The sequence below is a fragment of the Brassica oleracea genome, chromosome C5 (assembly GCF_000695525.1).
Source record: "Brassica oleracea var. oleracea cultivar TO1000 chromosome C5, BOL, whole genome shotgun sequence".
NCBI lineage: Eukaryota > Viridiplantae > Streptophyta > Magnoliopsida > Brassicales > Brassicaceae > Brassica > Brassica oleracea.
In genome coordinates this window covers 35,826,695-35,845,631 of record NC_027752.1, presented here as the reverse complement: position 1 = coordinate 35,845,631, position 18,937 = coordinate 35,826,695, and the positions used below count along the sequence as shown (strand labels likewise).

General features: G+C 34.2%; 2 protein-coding genes across 6 annotated transcripts; one reads left to right on the top strand and one right to left on the bottom strand.

The window, feature by feature from the left end:
- The first annotated feature begins 12,125 nt into the window (after positions 1–12,125).
- LOC106344160 (putative pentatricopeptide repeat-containing protein At3g18840) lies at positions 12,126–15,092 on the top strand. 3 transcript variants are annotated; one of them, XM_013783561.1, is made up of 4 exons: positions 12,126–12,681; positions 12,763–14,227; positions 14,336–14,536; positions 14,661–15,092. In XM_013783561.1, the coding sequence occupies exons 1-2, from the start codon at positions 12,196–12,198 to the stop codon at positions 14,218–14,220; spliced, it is 1,944 nt and encodes a 647-aa protein (XP_013639015.1). In that variant the 5' UTR covers positions 12,126–12,195; the 3' UTR covers positions 14,221–14,227; positions 14,336–14,536; positions 14,661–15,092. The 3 variants fall into 3 exon arrangements, with proteins under 3 accessions (XP_013639015.1, XP_013639014.1, XP_013639017.1); XM_013783563.1 differs by having other exon boundaries at positions 12,284–12,387; positions 12,479–14,227; XM_013783560.1 differs by having other exon boundaries at positions 12,126–14,227.
- Positions 15,093–15,809: 717 nt separating this feature from the next.
- On the bottom strand, positions 15,810–18,117 carry LOC106343096 (probable 1-acyl-sn-glycerol-3-phosphate acyltransferase 5). Of its 3 annotated transcripts, none has more exons than XM_013782229.1 (4): positions 17,873–18,117; positions 16,655–17,367; positions 16,461–16,591; positions 15,810–16,385 (listed from the first exon to the last, which is right to left on the bottom strand). In XM_013782229.1, the coding sequence occupies exons 2-4, from the start codon at positions 17,203–17,205 to the stop codon at positions 15,934–15,936; spliced, it is 1,134 nt and encodes a 377-aa protein (XP_013637683.1). In that variant the 5' UTR covers positions 17,206–17,367; positions 17,873–18,117; the 3' UTR covers positions 15,810–15,933. The 3 variants fall into 3 exon arrangements, with proteins under 3 accessions (XP_013637683.1, XP_013637684.1, XP_013637685.1); XM_013782230.1 differs by lacking the exon at positions 17,873–18,117 and adding an exon at positions 17,768–17,871; XM_013782231.1 differs by lacking the exon at positions 17,873–18,117 and adding an exon at positions 17,806–17,826.
- Between the last annotated feature and the right edge of the window lie 820 nt (positions 18,118–18,937).

Here is an 18,937-nt window from a genome sequence, read left to right as displayed (position 1 = left end):
TATTATATACTAATTAATAATAATATAATAAGAAACGATGTAAACTCCTCGTAAACATTACATGGAGTTTACATCGAATGTTTACGAGTGATTAACATCGAAACATTTACGAGGGTTTTACATCGAAATGTTTACGAGTGATTTACAACGAATGTATTTACGTGTGCTTTACATCGAAATAATTACGTGGGCTTTACGACGAAAGCTTACGTGTCGTTTACGACGAATCCTTTCCCTGCGCTTTACGAGGAATATATTTCGTCGTAAACGTAACGAGTCGTTTACGACGAAACCTCCGTTACGACGGACGTTTAACAACGAAATGTCTTTCGACGTTAATTCGTCGTAACACCCCCGTTTACGACGAATTTACAAGGAATACTGCCCTAGTAAAAAATATGTTTTCTTGTAGTGTATGATATTGCTTATTTTTTATGTAGGATAGTGGTATGAGTTTATTGTCTACATACAAACTTAATACCTAAGGTTTATTTTAATTTTTTGACAACACTTTAAATTGTAATCCAGTATTGATATTTGTTAAAGAAGTTCAAATAATTTGGTTTTATTCTAAAACCTTGAGCTAAAGTGTTTTTTTTAGGGGTGGACAAAAAAACGAACCGAGCCGAGTCAAACCGAACCAATTGAACCGATCTGATCCAAACCAAACTAAAGTTTATTATCAAAGAGTTTAGTTTAAGATTTTTCCAACCCGAACAAACTAAACCGAAACCGATCCGAACCAAACCGAGTTGAACCGAACCGAGAAACCAATGTGTTTATGTTATTATATGAATTAAACATACTATCATTATACAATATACTAAAATGCTAAAACTAAAGTCACTATTAACTTTATTAACAAAGTTGGGGTTTTAATCTTCTACTTACTTTAGTTAACTTTGGTTTGATTTGTGTTCTTACAAAAAATTTTGTGGGTTTTTAAGATTTTGTTTCAGTTTTATATTAGATTTAATTTACATAGTTTATTTTTAAGAATTATTATTATTGATATTTTTAAATTTATATTTACTTTAGTTAAAATTTGATTTGATTATGTTCTTATAAACTTTTTGTATTTTTTTAAATGTTTTTATTTCAATTTTGTATTGGATTTAGTTTACATGGTTTATTTTTTCATATTCACCAACTCATGACCATGTGTTTTAAAATATTATTTCTCTTAAAAGAATAAAACTAAAAGAACCCGATTAAACCGAACGGAAACACAAACCAAACCGAATACAAACCGAACCGAAACCAATTATGGTTACTTCAGTTGGAAAAATTCTTGAAGGAAATTAACCAAACTGAACCGAACCCAAACTGAACCGAACCCAAACCAAACCGATAAAATAACCGAAGTGCCTAACCCTAATTTTTTTGCTCAAATTATGAAAACAAACTTCATCATCTGGTTGTAGTAGTAACATGTGTTATACCGGTTTTGAAGATTGTACGGGTAGAATGTAACTGTTTCTCTTATACTTCATTAATTGATTAATTTGTCAAACAACATCAAAATTTGGTTATTCTAACTCGACATAAAGGTCTCTTGATGTGTTTCTAACAATTGGCCTATTTTGTTTTGTTTAGGTTATATCCATATTTATCTAAGATTCGTTTAACGATCATGTGCTTTGTTCTATATAACATTATTATATCGTATACGCAAATATTCTCGTCATATTTGATGAAAATAAGCTTGTAAAATCATTTTTAATATAATTGTAAAAGCATGTACCTAAATGATTTCTTCATAAAAAAGCAAAGATTTAAGCATCCACATTTAAATCTTTCATTGCTATTTTATTCATCCAATGTATTTCTATGTATGATAGAGCTAAGAAAAAGTTATCACACATCTTATTAAAAATTTAGTATCTAAAAAAAAAATTAGTATCTGACATTTCGGTTGTATAGTGAAAGTAAACATCTATTTTAATGTTCACACGAAAATAAATCTGTATCATATATTTTTTATAACGATTTTAATGGACATAGGGGAAAAACAGAGCATTGCTCAAAAATGCAAGGTAGAAAGGTAATAATGATAATAAGATGGGTAGAGAGTGGTAAAAATGTAAATCGGGGACAAAGAAGAAACAGCAGGTCTCTGATTTTCCGGAATCATTCGGCCGCCTTGAGAGGTGTCGACTCCTTCAAGCATCTTCACAACTTTCTGCATCTGCCGTAGTTTCTCATGATTTGCATCCCAAAATTTCTCCATTCTGCTCAATAATGATGTCTGACAGCATCTTGGTATCTAGTATCTACAGTCTCGGATTCTGTTTAAACCAATTAAAAAAAGATACGAATTATTCAGATTATTGTTAACATGCATAAACAAAGCTAGGAATACCTAAACCGATATTTGTTTGTATACCAACTGATTTTTTCAATTTTAAAATCTAAAAAACCAAAACCATTTGAAGTTTGTTTTAGATTTTGCTAAAACCAGTCTTAGCAAACAAAACAACACAACCGAATCTAATAGTTATATTAGATAAATACAATATTAGCTAAAGCATATTATATTTGTAGAAAATGTAACCTAACGTTATTTCTAACAAAGCCAACCTTAATTCAACACCAAAACCAAATCGTACACAAACCAACACTGGATCAATAAGAGCGGAAACTAAAACTGAATTACAAAATGGGTTTAGTACTGCGTTTTTATATTAAACCAACAAAACCAAAAACCGATTAAAGATCCAAACAACACGTTTCAATATTACATTCACAAAGAGAGAGAGATTGAAACCTAGTCAATCATTAACTTAAAGTAAGAGTTATGTTTCTTTGTTACCTCTGGAGCTACGCATCCAAGAGTAACAGTTTGGATTCTGAGCTTCAATCCTAGCCACTCCAAAATCAGCAAGCCGTAGACTCCTCTTCTAATCCAAAACATGTACTCTGGTTTCACATAACAATGAACGATTCTATCTAAATGCAAATAACCTAGCCTGTAAAAGATCAATCACAACTGTATATCACAAAGAGTCCTTTCTTTCTTAGAGATTCAAAAAAAATATGAAAAAAGTGTTATGTTTCTGTAAACTTACGCGTTTGAAGTGGTAGTGGGAACAAAGGCGAGGGAAGATGAGAAGGACAGCCTTTTCATAAATCAGTATCACATCAATCCTTGTTAGCTTCTTCCTTTCTTCACATCTCTTGCTTCCCAAAAATGAAGTTGACGTGTGACCACTGTCTTCTGAAACGACCGGATTTTAAATCTGCAGCAGGACATGAGAGGTCACCATTGTTGCAGGCTCTGTTTGCAAGGAAGAGATTTGAGTATGGTGGAATGAGATCTGGCGAATGATCCTCATTATTTATAGTGTATATATCTATGAAGTTAGAATAAAGTAGATGAAGAGGAATTAAATGTAACGTAGAGGGATGAGAAGGGTTGTAGAAAGTAATGGAGAACCTTAATTACGTGGCTTCAGTGTCGCGGCTGCACTCTTAAGACCAACCGCAACGGTCGGTTTATTGAGTCCTTAGCTCGCGGTTTTAAGAAAAATAGAATTAAAAAAATTTAATTAAGTACGGTTTATTAAGGACCGTAACTTAATTAGAAGGCTGGAAGGATTGAATCCTTACCGACGTGTCATCCCTTCCCCGGTTCGATGTCGGGATGAATTTGGTTCAGGGAAAAAAAAATTAAACGCGAAGGAGATTAAAAAAAAAAAAGCTCCGGGCGATCGAAGAGGCGACAGACGACTTGGTGATATCGAAGGTAAATCGAAGCCTCCTATCGTTCGTTTATGGATTTGTTTTGGTCGGATGTTGTTCTCCTCGAGATTTAGGGTTTCTTTTCAGTTTTAAATCGATTTGGGGATATTTCGATTGAAGTTAGGGTTTCAAATGATTTGGGGATGAAGATTCGAATTGATTAGGCTTTGAATACGATTTTGTTTTCCTTCGATTGATTTAGTATTGATGTTTAATTTCCATCTTATTCTCTCAGGTTACGGAATCATGGGCCAAGATTATAGCTATAGCCAACCGTCGTCTTCAGAAGTGAGTTTAACTTGGCTTCTTCAAGAAGAAGCAGATGTGTATGCCGATGAAGCTCAGAGTAGGTTGAACCTTCAAGTCCCTGTTCAGTACGTTCCTCAACCTGATGTCGAAGAAGGAATCCCGAAGACATGTTACTGTGGTGGTGACCCTGTAGTCGCAACATCTTACACACCGAGAGATCCAGGGAGAAGGTATTTCACATGTCAGAGCGAAGACGCCGACGACTGCCATATTATTATTTTATTCCTAAGGACTTCTGATTGGATAACACTATTGGACGTAAGATTAAGACAATAATCTTTAACTATTCAAAAGTTAAAAAATAATATTTTTTAACTCCTAAGGACTCCTAATACAAGTACACCAATGCATATGCTCTAAGTCTTCTTGAGTTTACTATTACAATCAAATTGGTAGGCAGCAGTTAAAAATAAATAAATTTAAAGCTAAAAAAAAAATTAGTAACTCTTATCTTTCAGATTGATAACTTTGAAAATATTTTCAGAGTGTGCAACTGCATACCTTTTTGTTTTAAATTAGTGAAAGCCATGTTTAGCTCTTTTCTGTTATATTCTTATCGTTTTATACAAGGTGAAACTGGGATATACTCTCATGGAATAAAATCACTGAATGAATATTCATTAGTATTTATTTCTTTTATATTATTATATTGTTAGTAATATTCATTAGTTATATGACAAAGTATTTTATTTCATATTATTTTATATCATTGAATGAAATATAATATTTAATTTAAATAATCATTTGAGGTTGAAAAGTGGTGAAATAATAAAATATTAATTTCATTTCTATCAAATTTTATTAGTAATTATCTTTTCATCCCAACTATTCTTTTTACTAATTACCAGTTACAGCCTAAACACTATGTAAACTTTAGTTGAGCAAAAATAGTAGTTTATATGTTTGCAGGGAGAATATTATGTTTCACATTTCATGGTGGACGCTGGAGAGCTGAAAATGTATATTGGAATTGTTACAGATAGAGCTTGGCAAAAGAACCAGGATCCGAAGAACCGAACCGAACCCGATTCGAAAAAGTAGTACCAAACTCGAACCGAAATTGATTAAATATCAGAACAGGTTCAAAATTTTGGTATCTAAAGAACCGAAACCGAACCCGACCCGAACCGAAATATCTTGGGTATCCGAATGTAACCGAAATAGATTTATATACCGAAATATATTACTTATTTTTAGATTTAATATATATTAAAAACATCCAAAATATATAAGATATTTTTAAGTTGTCTAAAATACATGAAAATATACATAAATAGTCAAAAGTAAATGTCTAAAATATATTAAAAACAACAAAATACTTGAAATATCTATTGATTTTCTATCCAAATATTCAAATCAAACCAATTTATATGTTAATTCTAGGTATTTTGACATATATTATACAAATTTATATGTAATATATTATTTTGTTTTATAGTTTTGTGAAATTTTAAGGATATAATGAATATTAAAATTTTTAAAATAATTTAAATGGGTTATCCGAACTCGAACCGAACTCGCAAAGATCCGAAGCGAACCCAAAACCCGAATAGATCTGAACCGAATCCAAAATCTAAATGGGTATCCTAACGCTCACCCCTAGTTACACGCTTTGAAAAACATGAGTTATTGCTCTGATACCGAAAAGGCTAACAATACATTCGTCATGTTTCCGTGTCACAAAGATTAAACTAATTTCGTGATAACTCCACTATGGTATTTAACTATGTACAAGTATGATTACTCTTTTAAATAATTAATTATATGTTTACTCTTTTTTAAAAAAAAAATTGTCCTAACCATTACGTCACAACGCTAAACATAAATTTAGACAGTAGTCAACTGAAATAATATGGATATCGTATGAGCCCATACTGATGGTAAGGGTTGGGTTACGGGGTTGACCCAAACTTAAGCCCAACATAGTAAGAGTATGAAGCTAAAGATTCGTTTGCCTAATACACATTTGAAGAGAATCATCTTCCCGTCTAAGGACTTGTCCGACTGTCCCATGTCTAGGCATAAAATAGTTGCAGAAGTGGAACGTATATGTATATATAATGTGCCAACCATGCAGTATTTCTTTTTGTAAAGTAGTGTTTGTTTGTCTCTTATAGTTCAATAATTATTTCAACTATAGCTATTACCTATATTGAACTACGAAATATTTGTCTTATAGTATATTTCTAAGTCAACTTAAATTTGGATAAACTCTAAGATGTAATCATACAATGAGCCATATGCATATAGTTTTATTTCTTGGCCACAGCTTTACAGATCACAAGTAAATAATCCAGCCGTATAGTTGCACATGATTTTCTCTTTTATATTTGTTATCATTCGAGTTATATAACTAATTAAGTACTCGTGTTTACAAGGACTAATTAAAAATACATAATTAGAGTTAAACTATATATTAACTTTGCTTAATAGTCTCTAAGACGATTCGATTATAAATTCTTTGAAACAAAGAACGATCTCTTGGAAAAGGGAAAGATTGTTGTAGTTATGGTTATATTTTCTTTTCTTTTTTTTTTCAGTTAGGGCATGTGCATAGCTGGAACCCCACTTGGGTTTCAGATTTTTAATTCTTTTTTTTTTTTTTTACACGTGTCAGTGGAACCCGCGAAAATCACAAAAACCCAAAAGAAGTCGATCCTTATCTCATTGTTTTCCTTACCGTTTTTCTTCCTTTGTGCGGGGTCCACGCTTGAAAATCCTTCTAAGGAGCCCGCGATGCACATGGTCTTAGGGTTTGGGAAAAAAACGAAGATAGTGATGTCACATTAGAGTAGCAGGGTTAAGAGGCCCAAATGAAAATAACCAAATTTGTATAAATCAAACCCACGAAAAGAAACACAAAAACTTAGATTAAGAGGCGCTTTAGAAACAACACGTGTCACTCTCTCTACTCCCTATTTAGTGACGTGGAGGGCTGAGCTGAGAGTAAACTCTTCTTTAAAACAGAAAGTAACACTATCGGAATCAAAAATAGATATGAGTAATTTAAATTACTTATTTCTTTGTGCTACGCCCGGTTTTTGTGTTTTAATTTTAATTTTGATTATATATTTAGTATGCTTATTTTAGTATATAAAATTTATAATATATTATAAAAATATAAGTAGCTATAGACAAATATAAAACAACTTTAAATTATTCAATGTTTTTCTCTTACGCGATTCAAAAATTTGTGTATCCATTTTTTGTTATTGAAAATTATATATAAGGTGAAGAGCAGAATGAACAAAACTTAATTAAATTTTAGTTACTGTGTTTAATTGGTTGAATTGTTTACATGCTTCGGTTCACTTAAAACTATTTATAACTTTTGTTTCTAATTAGTATCTAAGTAATTTAATGGATTCTCTCCCTTTAAATTTACAACCTTCTATATTTTTATGCTTTTTCTTAAATCAGCTGTTTAGAAATTGTAATATTTTCTTGTTTAAAGTTTTTACAACTACGTCAATAGATATTATAGATTGAGTTCTTACAGTTCTGCATTTACAACCCAACTAATCGGACTCTTTATCTAAATATTATTTATCTTAGTTTCAAGGTGTTTGAAAATTTGCCTTTTCAAATGTTTGTTCCACTTCGTCCAAAGTTATTTTGATGTAAATGCACCATTTATATAATATATATAATCAATTTTGAACAATGATAAACGTAATTTTATCTCAAAATTTGTTGTTGATTAAAAAATTTATCACCAAAGTATAACAAATTTTGTGTTGTGGTTTAATTTATATTGTAATTGTTATGTCAAACGATTATGCACTAATCAGATTATGTAACTGATGTTTTTCTCTTAGAACAAAACAATATAGAAAACCAAGATAGGATATTTAAATAAGTTTAGATCGTGTTTCACTTTATTCATTGTTTTCACTTTCGTTCCCATATCTCACCTTCGAACCAAACATGACTGACTTTATGATATGAGTTATTTTGTTTGTTTCCGAATATGATTTATAGTATACAATACTGGTGAACTGGATTTGGAAAAATAGTTTGAGTTGGAGAAGAAGTGTTGGGTTAATATATATTAAGAGTTTAAAGGGTTTCAAAATTAGTTGCGCTACATGCATAAAATTTGTGTATTTTATTGAACTTTAGTTTTTATTTGAAAGTGTTTGATTTTATATTTGATGTGATTCAATATTCTTGACCATACTTTCGATTCAAAATGATAATCGAATTTAATCTCGTTACGATAAACTAAACTTCATAATTCAACGTAACTGTTGAGATTGTTTTAATGAAACCATGTTCTATTTATTTTGGTGGTATTGTTCTCTTTTATTTTTTAGCGCATATGTTTTTTTTTTGTTATATGTTATTTGTTATGTTGTTTTGTGTTACGTCTTTAGTTTTGTATTTGTAGCAAATATATACTTCTTATGCTTTGTATTATCATGAAAATAAGTTTTTTCTGGCTTTTTCATTTTTATGTTATATTTTGTTATTTTAAGATTATTTTAAGATTATTTTAAAAAATATATATTCTTATTATGTATTTTTCGTGGTTTCCCTTAATATTTTGTAAGTTTTCTTCGGGTTGAGTTTAATGATCGAAAACAGTTAAATTCACTAACTAAAAAATTTTGGTGACCTTTCTTTGATGGAAAGTAAAATAAGCATTATGTTGTTGGAATTAATTCTATTTTATTTTTTAACGTATTTTTATGTATATATTTTGTTACATTAAGTATTTTTGGTTATATTATGTATTTAAGTAAATTTTAGTTATTTTCTTTGTTTATATTTCATTTATGTAGATTTTAAAAACATTTAGCTTTAATTAGAATTCTTTTTTTCGTTGTGGGTTTTCATAATTTTTCAATTCCTCTAAGTTTGATCTAAAATGGAGAGTAATAGGCTTCTTGCCGTCTCTATTTAATTTTAAAAACTTCTTTTTTCTGATAATTTTTTTCTATTTATTTTTAAAGTTTAACTATAATAAGGTTATTTAACATATTTTAACTGAATTTTTATTTGTTGAATTTGTTTGTACCAAACTCAAAAAATATAATTCTAAATATGCTTAATCTCTTCTAATCAATCATGCAAATATGTTTTGACTTTTCTCTAATTATGTCGACAGTGTGAGTTTCCTAACATTAATCAGATCACCAGTTGCAGAACTCGGTTGAACTTTTTTACAAAACGACTTTAACTCCGGTAACTCATATCTCTCCGCCTCATAATATGAACCATCCTTCCATCCCAAGTCTTCCTTGCAAGTTCACTCGCATAACCTTATCCATTTCTTTCTTGCTACACTATATCATCCACCTCACTCTCTGCTTCTCCATCTCCACCGCCTACCACTCGTACCCAATTTCCAATCCTTCAACTCCAATGCCTACTTCCTCATCAACTCTTTCTTCTCACACACGATCTTCACTGGATCATCCTACACACATGATACTTCCTCTCTCATATTCTTCACCTCAGCCGATACTCCTTCCCCTCTCCCCTGCTTGGTCACTATATACATTAGAAATTTTTAGTGCGAACATTAAGTTGGGAAGAAACTTGGCTCGGTGACAATTCACTCATGTAAATGTTTGTTGTCTCCTAACTCTAATTTAGAACTCCATAGCTAACTTGAGAGAGGAATCGACACTGTTCGGGTCCAAACATTTTCTTGATGAAACAAACAGTTTTCTCACGACTAAGAGTAAAACCGCTACTGCCATGTATTGGAGCGCGAGCTGACCCAAAGTTGGGTTACTGACTTACTGTTGTTGGAACGGTGACGACTGACCACAAGATTGAAGTCTCGTATTACTCACAGTATGTCAAAGGACCTCGTTTGGATTTCTCTTCCAAAAGATCGTAGTTGGTGAGTATCAAGAGGAAGTCCATGTGCTCAAGGATGGACTGAGTGTGCTTTCAAAGAGTTTCTCGGTGAGTCACATCTTGTTGTTGTTGTTTTTGTTTTCAGAAATCTGGTCCGTAGTCGCTCATTTAATCAACAAACACAGCTGTCCCAACGTCTTCGAACAAATCTACAAATTTGTAGGTGCCCGAACCTATAGAAGGTAAGGTACTCTTATCAACTGGTACCTGAAAGCATTCATGAAAATAACTTCAAATATCATGGAACCAGAGGAAAAATTATTAACACACACGAAGCGAATCAGATTAGCCATACTAAAGCAAAGCACAGACAATGGGTTGCCTAATACCGTCAGTATAGTTACTCCCAAGTCCTAAGTAAGGCGTTGGTCTTGTAAGTTGTATTAGAAATAGATTCAGATTTTTTTTATTTTTTTGAATGAAAATAGATTCCGATTTTGCAATTTGCGAGACTGATTCTATATAGAAAACTTCATACATAATCAGTTTCAATTCTAATTACCACAAGACAGTAACATTAAAATCGAAGGCTTGAGCAATCTTGACATGTAACAAAAATAACATCGTAAGGGTCCAAGAATTTATCTTTCATGAAGATTTATAGTTCCCTGGAAATATGCGGTTTTGACCGTAAGTTATGCAGTTATCCTTGTAGCAGCTAGCAATTACTTCTCAATGAAAGGAAGATTCACAATACCCTGGAACACAGCAAGTAGAAACACACAACATCAAAATCTGAGTAACAGAATACACAGTCTCATGGTGATAACATCAAAACGTTTAAAGGGATCTCCAATAGAAAATGTGATTTCCTCATGAGATAGATTCTTATTATTTGAAGCAAATGGTGAAACAGAGAATCATGGTTTCATACTTGCCTCAACTTGTTTCTGGATATAGAACATGCCTGATAATCTCATCAAGCATACCGGATTTTCCAGTGACTGTTGCATTTTTACTGGATCGTCTCAGTCTCTTCATCTTCACCTTAGCTTTAAGCTTTTAGTTTCAGTTTAAGCTTTGCTTTTTTTCACTTGTAATCTCTTCCTCTGATTTTACCTCGTCAGATTCTCCCGGTTTGGCTTAGTTTTCAGATCAATAATCTCTTTATCACCATCGTTTTTAATCCTAGATTACTCCTCTCTATCGGAATAAATTTTTTTTTTCATATCTTCTTTGTGAACTAACCTGAAAGTAAAGGTTGAACAAAAACCAATTTCAAAACCTCAATCGTGAAATATACAAAAAGAACAGAAAATTGGACAATTATGTATATGACAACCGTTTAATAACAAAAATAATGAATTGTAATGTCTTAGGTTTTGTAGATTGTTGAAGCTAAAGAGTCAAGAGGAGACGTTTAGTGAAGCTGTCAATAGCAAAACTAATCTCGTTGGAAACAAAATCAACAAACAAAATCTCTAAATCATCTCCCACAGACACAAGCTTTTAAATAAAAAATTTTGATAATCAATACATGAACAAACTAAAACAAAATCAACTAACAAAATCGAAATCTAAATCATCGACGTTAATCACTGGGATTTTTGAAAGATATGAAATGATAGAACTGATGAAATTCACAGAATAGGACTTACCTTTTGATAGTCGCAGATTCTGAGAGAAAAAAATTGATGAAATTCACGTGGGAGGAGTGGAGAAGAAATTGTTAATGAGCCCGTTGAAGGTGACGCTTCGATTCCGACTAATGCAATGTTTCAATCATTGAATAACAGAGATCGGCGCAAAGATTAATCAGGAAGACTCATTTCACACAGCCTTTCAGAATCTCTAGGGCATACACGCAAGCCCATTAAAAAATTTGCTTTGCCCATCCGACTGCAGATTAATGAAGTGATGTGTTTCGTATAGATGAGACACGTGTCGAAACCAGGTTCAATGATTTTTTGATGTGGAATCTGATGTGGCATCACCAGGAGGGAGTAAACACTCTTTTATATGAATAGATAGATAGATAGATCTCCTTAGGGATCATTTTTTTGAAAATTTTGAGTATCAATAAAAACTTTGATATAAAAAAGAGTAAAAATATAAAAAATATTTTATTAATTTATTAACGGGCTTAGACCTTGCAGCCCAGCTATAGAGCCCGAGTAGTTTGCACTATCCCACTGCCTCTCTCTTTGTTTGTTCTTCATCAGCGCGTGGCGCCACGCTCCGCGTAGGGTGACTTAGTGCAGAAACATTAGAAACATTCGTGCTTAGGTCTCATAGCTATCTGAGAAACATTAGAAATTTTGTCTGACGCTTGACATGAATTGCTTAAAATATGGTTTTTTGCATCACACTCGCTCCATTAAATCTGGAATAACCTTGACAACAGTCTGCTCGAACCATCTCGTTGATCTCTACTCAAGAAATGGACTATTGCAGGAAGCTCGTAAGGTGTTCGACGAAATGCCTGAGAGAAACGTTTACTCATGGAATGCTATGATCTCGGCCTACGTAAAGTCCAACGATTTGAAAGAAGCGAATAAACTGTTCAGAACTGTTAATTCTGAACGAGATTTGGTAACCTGTAACACTTTGCTTTCAGGGTTTGCCAAAACTGATGGGTGTGAGAGTGAAGCCATTGAGATGTTCGGTGAGATGCAAAGGAAAGAAGAGGACGGGGTTTGGATTGACGATTTCACTCTCACTACAATGCTCAAACTCTCTGCGAAGCTAACCAACGCGTTTTATGGTGAGCAGTTGCATGGCGTTATGGTGAAAACAGGGAATGATGCAAGCAAGTTTGCCGTGAGCTCTCTCGTTCACATGTACTCGAAGTGTGGGAAGTTTAAGGAAGTTTGTAATGTATTTAACGGATCGTGTGTTCAGGTTATTGATGGTGTGGCTAAGAACGCGATGCTTGCTGCTTATTGTAGAGAGGGTGACGTTGAAAGAGCTTTGAGTATATTCTTGAGAAATCCAGAACTGAACGGTACAGTTTCTTGGAATACATTGGTTTGGGGATATGTGCAGAATGGATTTGAGGAAGAAGCTTTGAAGATGGCTGTTAGAATGGAGGAAAGTGCGTTGAAATGGGATGAACACACTACCGCGGCTGTACTAAATGTTGTGAGTAGTTTAAAGAGCTTGAAGATTGGGAAGGAAGTGCATGGTCGGGTGGTGAAGAACGGATCATATTCTAATAAGTTTATAAGCAGTGGGATTGTTGATGTTTACTGTAAGTGTGGAGACATGAAGTATGCAGAGTCTGTCCATTTGTTATATGGTATTGGCGACTTGTATTCAACTTCTTCGATGATTGTGGGTTACTCGTCTCAGGGCAAGATGGTGGAAGCGAGGAGGTTGTTTGACTCTTTGTCCGAGAAGAATCTAGTGTTGTGGAATGCAATGTTCTTGGGGTATCTCAAAGTATGTCAACCTGATTCCGTCCTTGAACTTGCACGTGAGTTTATAGCCAAGGACAAAGTTACTGATTCTTCGGTCATGGTTAGCATCCTTGGTGCATGCTCTTTACAAGCTTCAATCGAACCGGGGAAGGAGATTCACTGTCACAGCTTAAGATCAGGGACCTTAATGGATAAGAAACTTGTGACTGCTTTTGTTGACATGTATTCAAAATGCGGGAACGTTGAGTATGCTGCAAAGGTCTTTGATAGTAGCTTCGAGAGAGATACAGTTATGTACAACGCTATGTTATCTGGTTATGCTCATCATGGCCATGACGCAAAAGCTTTCAAGCTCTTTGAAGAGATGACCGAGGCTGGACTCAAGCCGGATGAAATCACTTTTATATCCCTCCTATCAGCTTGTCGTCACAGTGGCTTAGTTCTAGAAGGTGAGAAGTACTTCAAGTCGATGACAGAGGTTTACAGTATATCCCCCGAGGTTGGTCACTATACCTGCATCATAGATTTGTATGGAAAGACCAGTAGACTAGACAAAGCCATAGAACTAATGAGAGGTATTGATCAAGTTGAAGAAGATGCTGTTATTCTTGGAGCGTTTTTAAATGCGTGTAACTTGAATAAGAATACAGAGCTTGTGAAGGAAGTGGAAGAGAAACTGTTGGAGATTGATGGATGTAACGGGTCTCGGTATATTCACCTTGCTAACTCTCATGCCTCGTCTGGTAGATGGGATGAGATGAGACAGATACGGAATCGTATGAGAGGGAAGGAGCTGGGAAAGTTTTATGGGTGCAGCTGGGCGTATATTGATAATCAACTTCATATGTTTAGGTCCTCTGATATTTCGCATTTCAGAACTGAAGCTATATATTCTATGCTACATTTTGTGACTAAGGATTCGACTGAAATGATTGCTTAAGAAAGAGGTATCAATTTTTTGTACATTATTATAGAATACTCAGAGGACTTAAGGTCCATGTTCTCTGTTTTTGTGTAGTTTCACTGATTTTTAGTACTTGGATTCTTTTTCACAGATAGCTTTCTCAGTGTTCTCATCAGCAGTGATTGTTGGTCATCTGTTTTGAGTGTCGCTCTTTTGAAGCTGTTGCATCAGCCAGAAGATTCAGAAACAAGAAACCTAAGCTTTTCTTACCCAAAGTGGTTGTATAAAACTTCCTCCATTTTTGGAATCATGGAAGGGCATGTTAAGTCTTAACTTAGCTCAACCATACAATGTGAGTACTAATGGAATCTCTTTTCATCTCTCATTGTGCCATGTAACATGTTCTAGAGTTGAATGTTTGTTTCCTTTTTGCAATCACTCTTACTAATACTTTTTTTTGTTTTATTATTTTGAAGAAATCAAGCAACACCAATACAATGGAGTTAAGACAACAACTGAAACAACATCACACACCAACACAGAACAACAACAGCAACAGAAACAGTACAAGAACAATGGATTCATAAAAGAAAATCAAAACACAGAGCGAAACCTTCGAAAAGGAAACCTGTCTTAGCACGTTGCACCAGATAATCCACACTTCTCCGGGAGTTTAGAAGCGAGGTCGAGGTCGATCGAACTGAGAAAAGGATTGGTTTTGGTTTTCTGCTTGCAGAGACACTGGAAGTCAGCCTTAGACAGGGCAGTGCAGCAAGGGCCCTTGGGATCAATCGCGGCGGTCACTGGGTTCTTACTCTGCACATAGGGCTTGCAAGAGTACAGATCAGCAACGCTCATACCACAGAACTCTCCCGTTGCTGCCGTGAGTGTCAAGGCAAGAACCAAGGTAATAACAACAAGCTTAGTGTTTGGCTCCATTTCTTTTAGTACTTTGAGAGATTGTTTTGCAACTACTTGATGGTTTGCTATTCTCTTAGCTTAGGATAGGCTAGGCTACCTGCTTCAAACGGTTTATATAGAGAGGATAGGCACGTTACTGGTGAGATTAGATCTATAAAATTATCATAATAACATGAAAACATGGGTCCCTAGCATCATATAAGACAATAATCTTGTGACTAATCTCAGAACTAATCTCATGTGCATATCTATTTAAGCGCATATGTAGGGGAATATCGAATGTATGAGATGGTCTATACTATACATGTAGATGACAGTGTAATCGATATTCTTTTGTTGTCTTATGATACTTTTAATATAATATAAAGTAAGAACACCCGTGAGACATTGGCATTACTTTCGTTCCAATGTGCTAACTTGTCACGGGCCTTCTTTGGTGTCCTCAAACTTTATTGGGGACTCAAATTTAATTGCTTTCATATGCAACTTCTTGTACTTTTGATATATCTTAGACGTATTATCCTATCCCAATTTGACAAATTTTTATTGAGAAATAAACGATATTTTATTCTGCTTTTGCTTTTGGTGAAACTGTAGTGCTTCTGTGAGTTAAGAAGCAGTCAAAGGTGTCTTATGGTTGTATTTTTGTGTTCTGTACCTGCCAAGCTGTGAGCTAACATGTTAATCTATGAAGACATATAAGATAGAGTAAAAGTTCATTTATTGCAGCTTGAGTTCACATTTCACAAGTAGAAATTGGATAGAGTCTTAACCTCAAAATATATACTAAAAGAAAAACATTATTCCATCATGCGAAATGGCATAACATTAAAAGTTCATTTTTTTACTAATTTGAAAGCTTTTCTTTGCAGTCTCAACAAGTGGCGCAGGACGAAGATTGAAATGAGTAGCATAGGTCAAGTAGGCACAGACCAAAGAGACATAGATCTTGAACCAGATCATCGACGAGAAGAAGGTGAGATGCGTACAGATGATAGTGAACCCAATCACCGCCAAGCAGTTTATCAGTTGCTTTATTGTGCTGAACTCTTTTTCTGTTCCTTCGTTAGGGAAATGGCCACGAGAGTAGAACTCACCGAGCAGCTGGTCTTTGATCTGGAATGTGTTCATTAACCAAGCATTGATTTCTTTTTCTTCATTTGGGATTTGGTTTTGGCTGATTCGACGGATGTGGATGTGAACTTCTGATGGTTCAGTACCATAGACATTGTCTAAGAAAGACGGACAACGGGTTTTGTAACCGATGGTCACATCATAAACTGCAACAAGTGCAAATAGTTGCATAAGAGTTTGTTTCAATCAATGATGCAAAAACAGCAAAAGTATAAACAAACCTGCATCAAGTGAGCAACCCAGTTCTTCCAAGCAGGAGACAAAACCTTTTGTCTTGGGAAGCAACACGTTGTTCAGTATGGGTAAACCATTTTCAGCTGCAAACTTCTTGCTCCTTTCGCATTTCGCCTCTCTGCATGGTGAAATGCTTTAAACCAAAGGGTTTCTAAACAAGCATCAAGAAGAGGGGACTTACGTGTAATCTGTGCCCTCGGGGAAAAGACCAAGCCATAAACCATCTCGAGGATCCTTAAAACTGGAAACCATCTGCCTCAAGTTTGCTTCATCTACTTTCCATTTCCGCTCAACGGGGATAAACTCAAAGAGGTGAAACGCCCAACCGAACAGAGGCAACTTCATCAGACTGCTCTTCAGGACATACTTCATATTCCCAATCTGACCTTTACGCAGTGCAAGATCCCAGAAGTACATCCAGTCAACCTCTGTTCGGTGATTGGCAATGAGCAACACTCGTGACTCACAAGGAACCTTATCCCCAGAGAAGATAACTTTGGTTCTGTTGATCTTCTCAAAGAGGAAAGGCCACAAGGCGAGCCACGAGCCAAAGAAGAAATAAACACATTTACGGCTGTAGTGTAAGCTGAAAAGCCTCATCACTACAGCTGATAGGAACCCCCAGAAAATCAACATCATAAAAGCTGTTGAAACCAACACCATCAGACATATGATACCTCTTAACATTCTTATCAGAGACATGTTATTAGAGTTTGTAAGTTTCTTTTCCATTTTGTGACACCTTATAAAGATAATCTATATAAACCCCTCCTGTTGTGTATGTTCTTGATTCAATAAATAGTGAATTTCACCAATCTGGGGTTACCATAGTCACTATTAGAGATCATATGGTGATAACATCAGAACAGAGTTCTTGGCACAGAACATACTCACCTGCAGTTATATGATCAAAGACTTTAGGAAAATATTTTAGGATGATAAAGAATTTAAGCACTTGACATAACGCAATATATTAATCAAAAGAGAAGCAAACTATGAAAAAAATGTCTTGATTTTTTTTTTAAAAAGACTCGAAGCTGAGAAATCCTTGATGTTTAATTACTTAACACACTAAGGGTTGAGAGATTAATTAATAGATTAAAAAAACTAAGAATCTGACTTATAGCTGGATTTAAAATAAAAAAGAAAGAAGCTTTATTTTTAGAAGCATCTCGTATATTATATACACTGTAAAAAAAAGAAAAAAAAAAAACTTCCGACCATGATAGCTCAAAACTCAGGAAGGAATTAAAAAAAAAAAATACAATCAGACAAGAGAACATTACAAACTTACAAAAAAAAAATCAGAATACAATGCACGCTGTAATCCACCTATCAAGATTTATATATATTTTCAGAAAGTTTGCTGGAAAGGAGATAAAAGAAGAAGACAGCTTACCACCTATCATGAAGCTTCGGGGGTTTTATAAACAGTGGACAAAGGTGTATTAATGGCCGAGAGAAAAGATCACCAAGGAGTCAAGGGACTACGACCGGTTTTGAAAAAGGGCTCGGAGGTGGTTGTTAATTACGGCTTATGCCACCACTCTCGTACAAAGAACCCAGCAACGGAAGGTGTGGAAATTTAAACTACTGTCCGCTCCTCTTTCGCTAATTTTAGATTCTACCACGTCACCGTCCTTGTTTGTTCATCCTTTTTTAATACTAGCTTTTTAATGTTGTGTTTTCTTCGTTTTTTTTTTGCTGGCTGGTTTTTCGTTTGGTGTTTGTTACTAGACCTTGGCATAAAATCTGGAATCTGAAATCCGAACCGAACCTGAACCGAAAAACCCGATCCGTTATCCGATCTGAAACGTAAAAATACCCGAACGGGTCTTGTAAGGTGGTACAAAAAATATCTGAGTCCGAAGTGTTATTAACCGAACCCGAATGGGTAACCCGAAAAATCTGAAATTAATAGTCAATATAAATATTTTGAAATATATATAAGTATTCCAATTATTAAATTCAATATTTGTGGCAATATTATATATAATAATAAATATTAAAATTCTAATAAATGCTTTAAGTACACAATTAGTTATAAATAAGTATTTTATAATTTGTTCATTGAAATAAAAAGTCTATTCTCTATAAGACAATACATATTGTTTACAAATGATGTTTGTTTTCATTTTTGATGTAACATTTTATTGTTATTTTATCAATTTTATATGTGATAGATTAATTTTTATTTAATTTAGATGTTTTTCTTTGTGTTTTACTTCAAAAATTTTGTTTTTTGCTTTGGCTATATCCAAACCGAATCGATATAACCCGAATCCGTACGATATATGATTACTTTATGCGTTTTAGGACGCAATACAATTTTGAACCGAATCCGAAGTGTTATTATCCGAACCCGACCCGTACTAATAAAATTTTAGTATAAGACCTAGAAGCGTAAACCCGAAAATCCGAAAACCCGAAAAACCCAATCCAAATGCCAACGGGTACCCGAACG

Excerpts from the sequence above, each read along its gene's own strand:
- LOC106344160 (XM_013783560.1), top strand. The coding sequence starts at position 12,196 with ATGAATTGCTTAAAATATGGTTTTTTGCATCACACTCGCTCCATTAAA.
- LOC106343096 (XM_013782229.1), bottom strand. The coding sequence starts at position 17,205 with ATGGAAAAGAAACTTACAAACTCTAATAACATGTCTCTGATAAGAATG. Across the intron at positions 16,592-16,654 it reads CCCGAGGGCACAGATTACAC|AGAGGCGAAATGCGAAAGGA; the intron begins GTAAGTCCCCTC and ends TTCACCATGCAG. Across the intron at positions 16,386-16,460 it reads GGGTTGCTCACTTGATGCAG|TTTATGATGTGACCATCGGT; the intron begins GTTTGTTTATAC and ends CACTTGTTGCAG.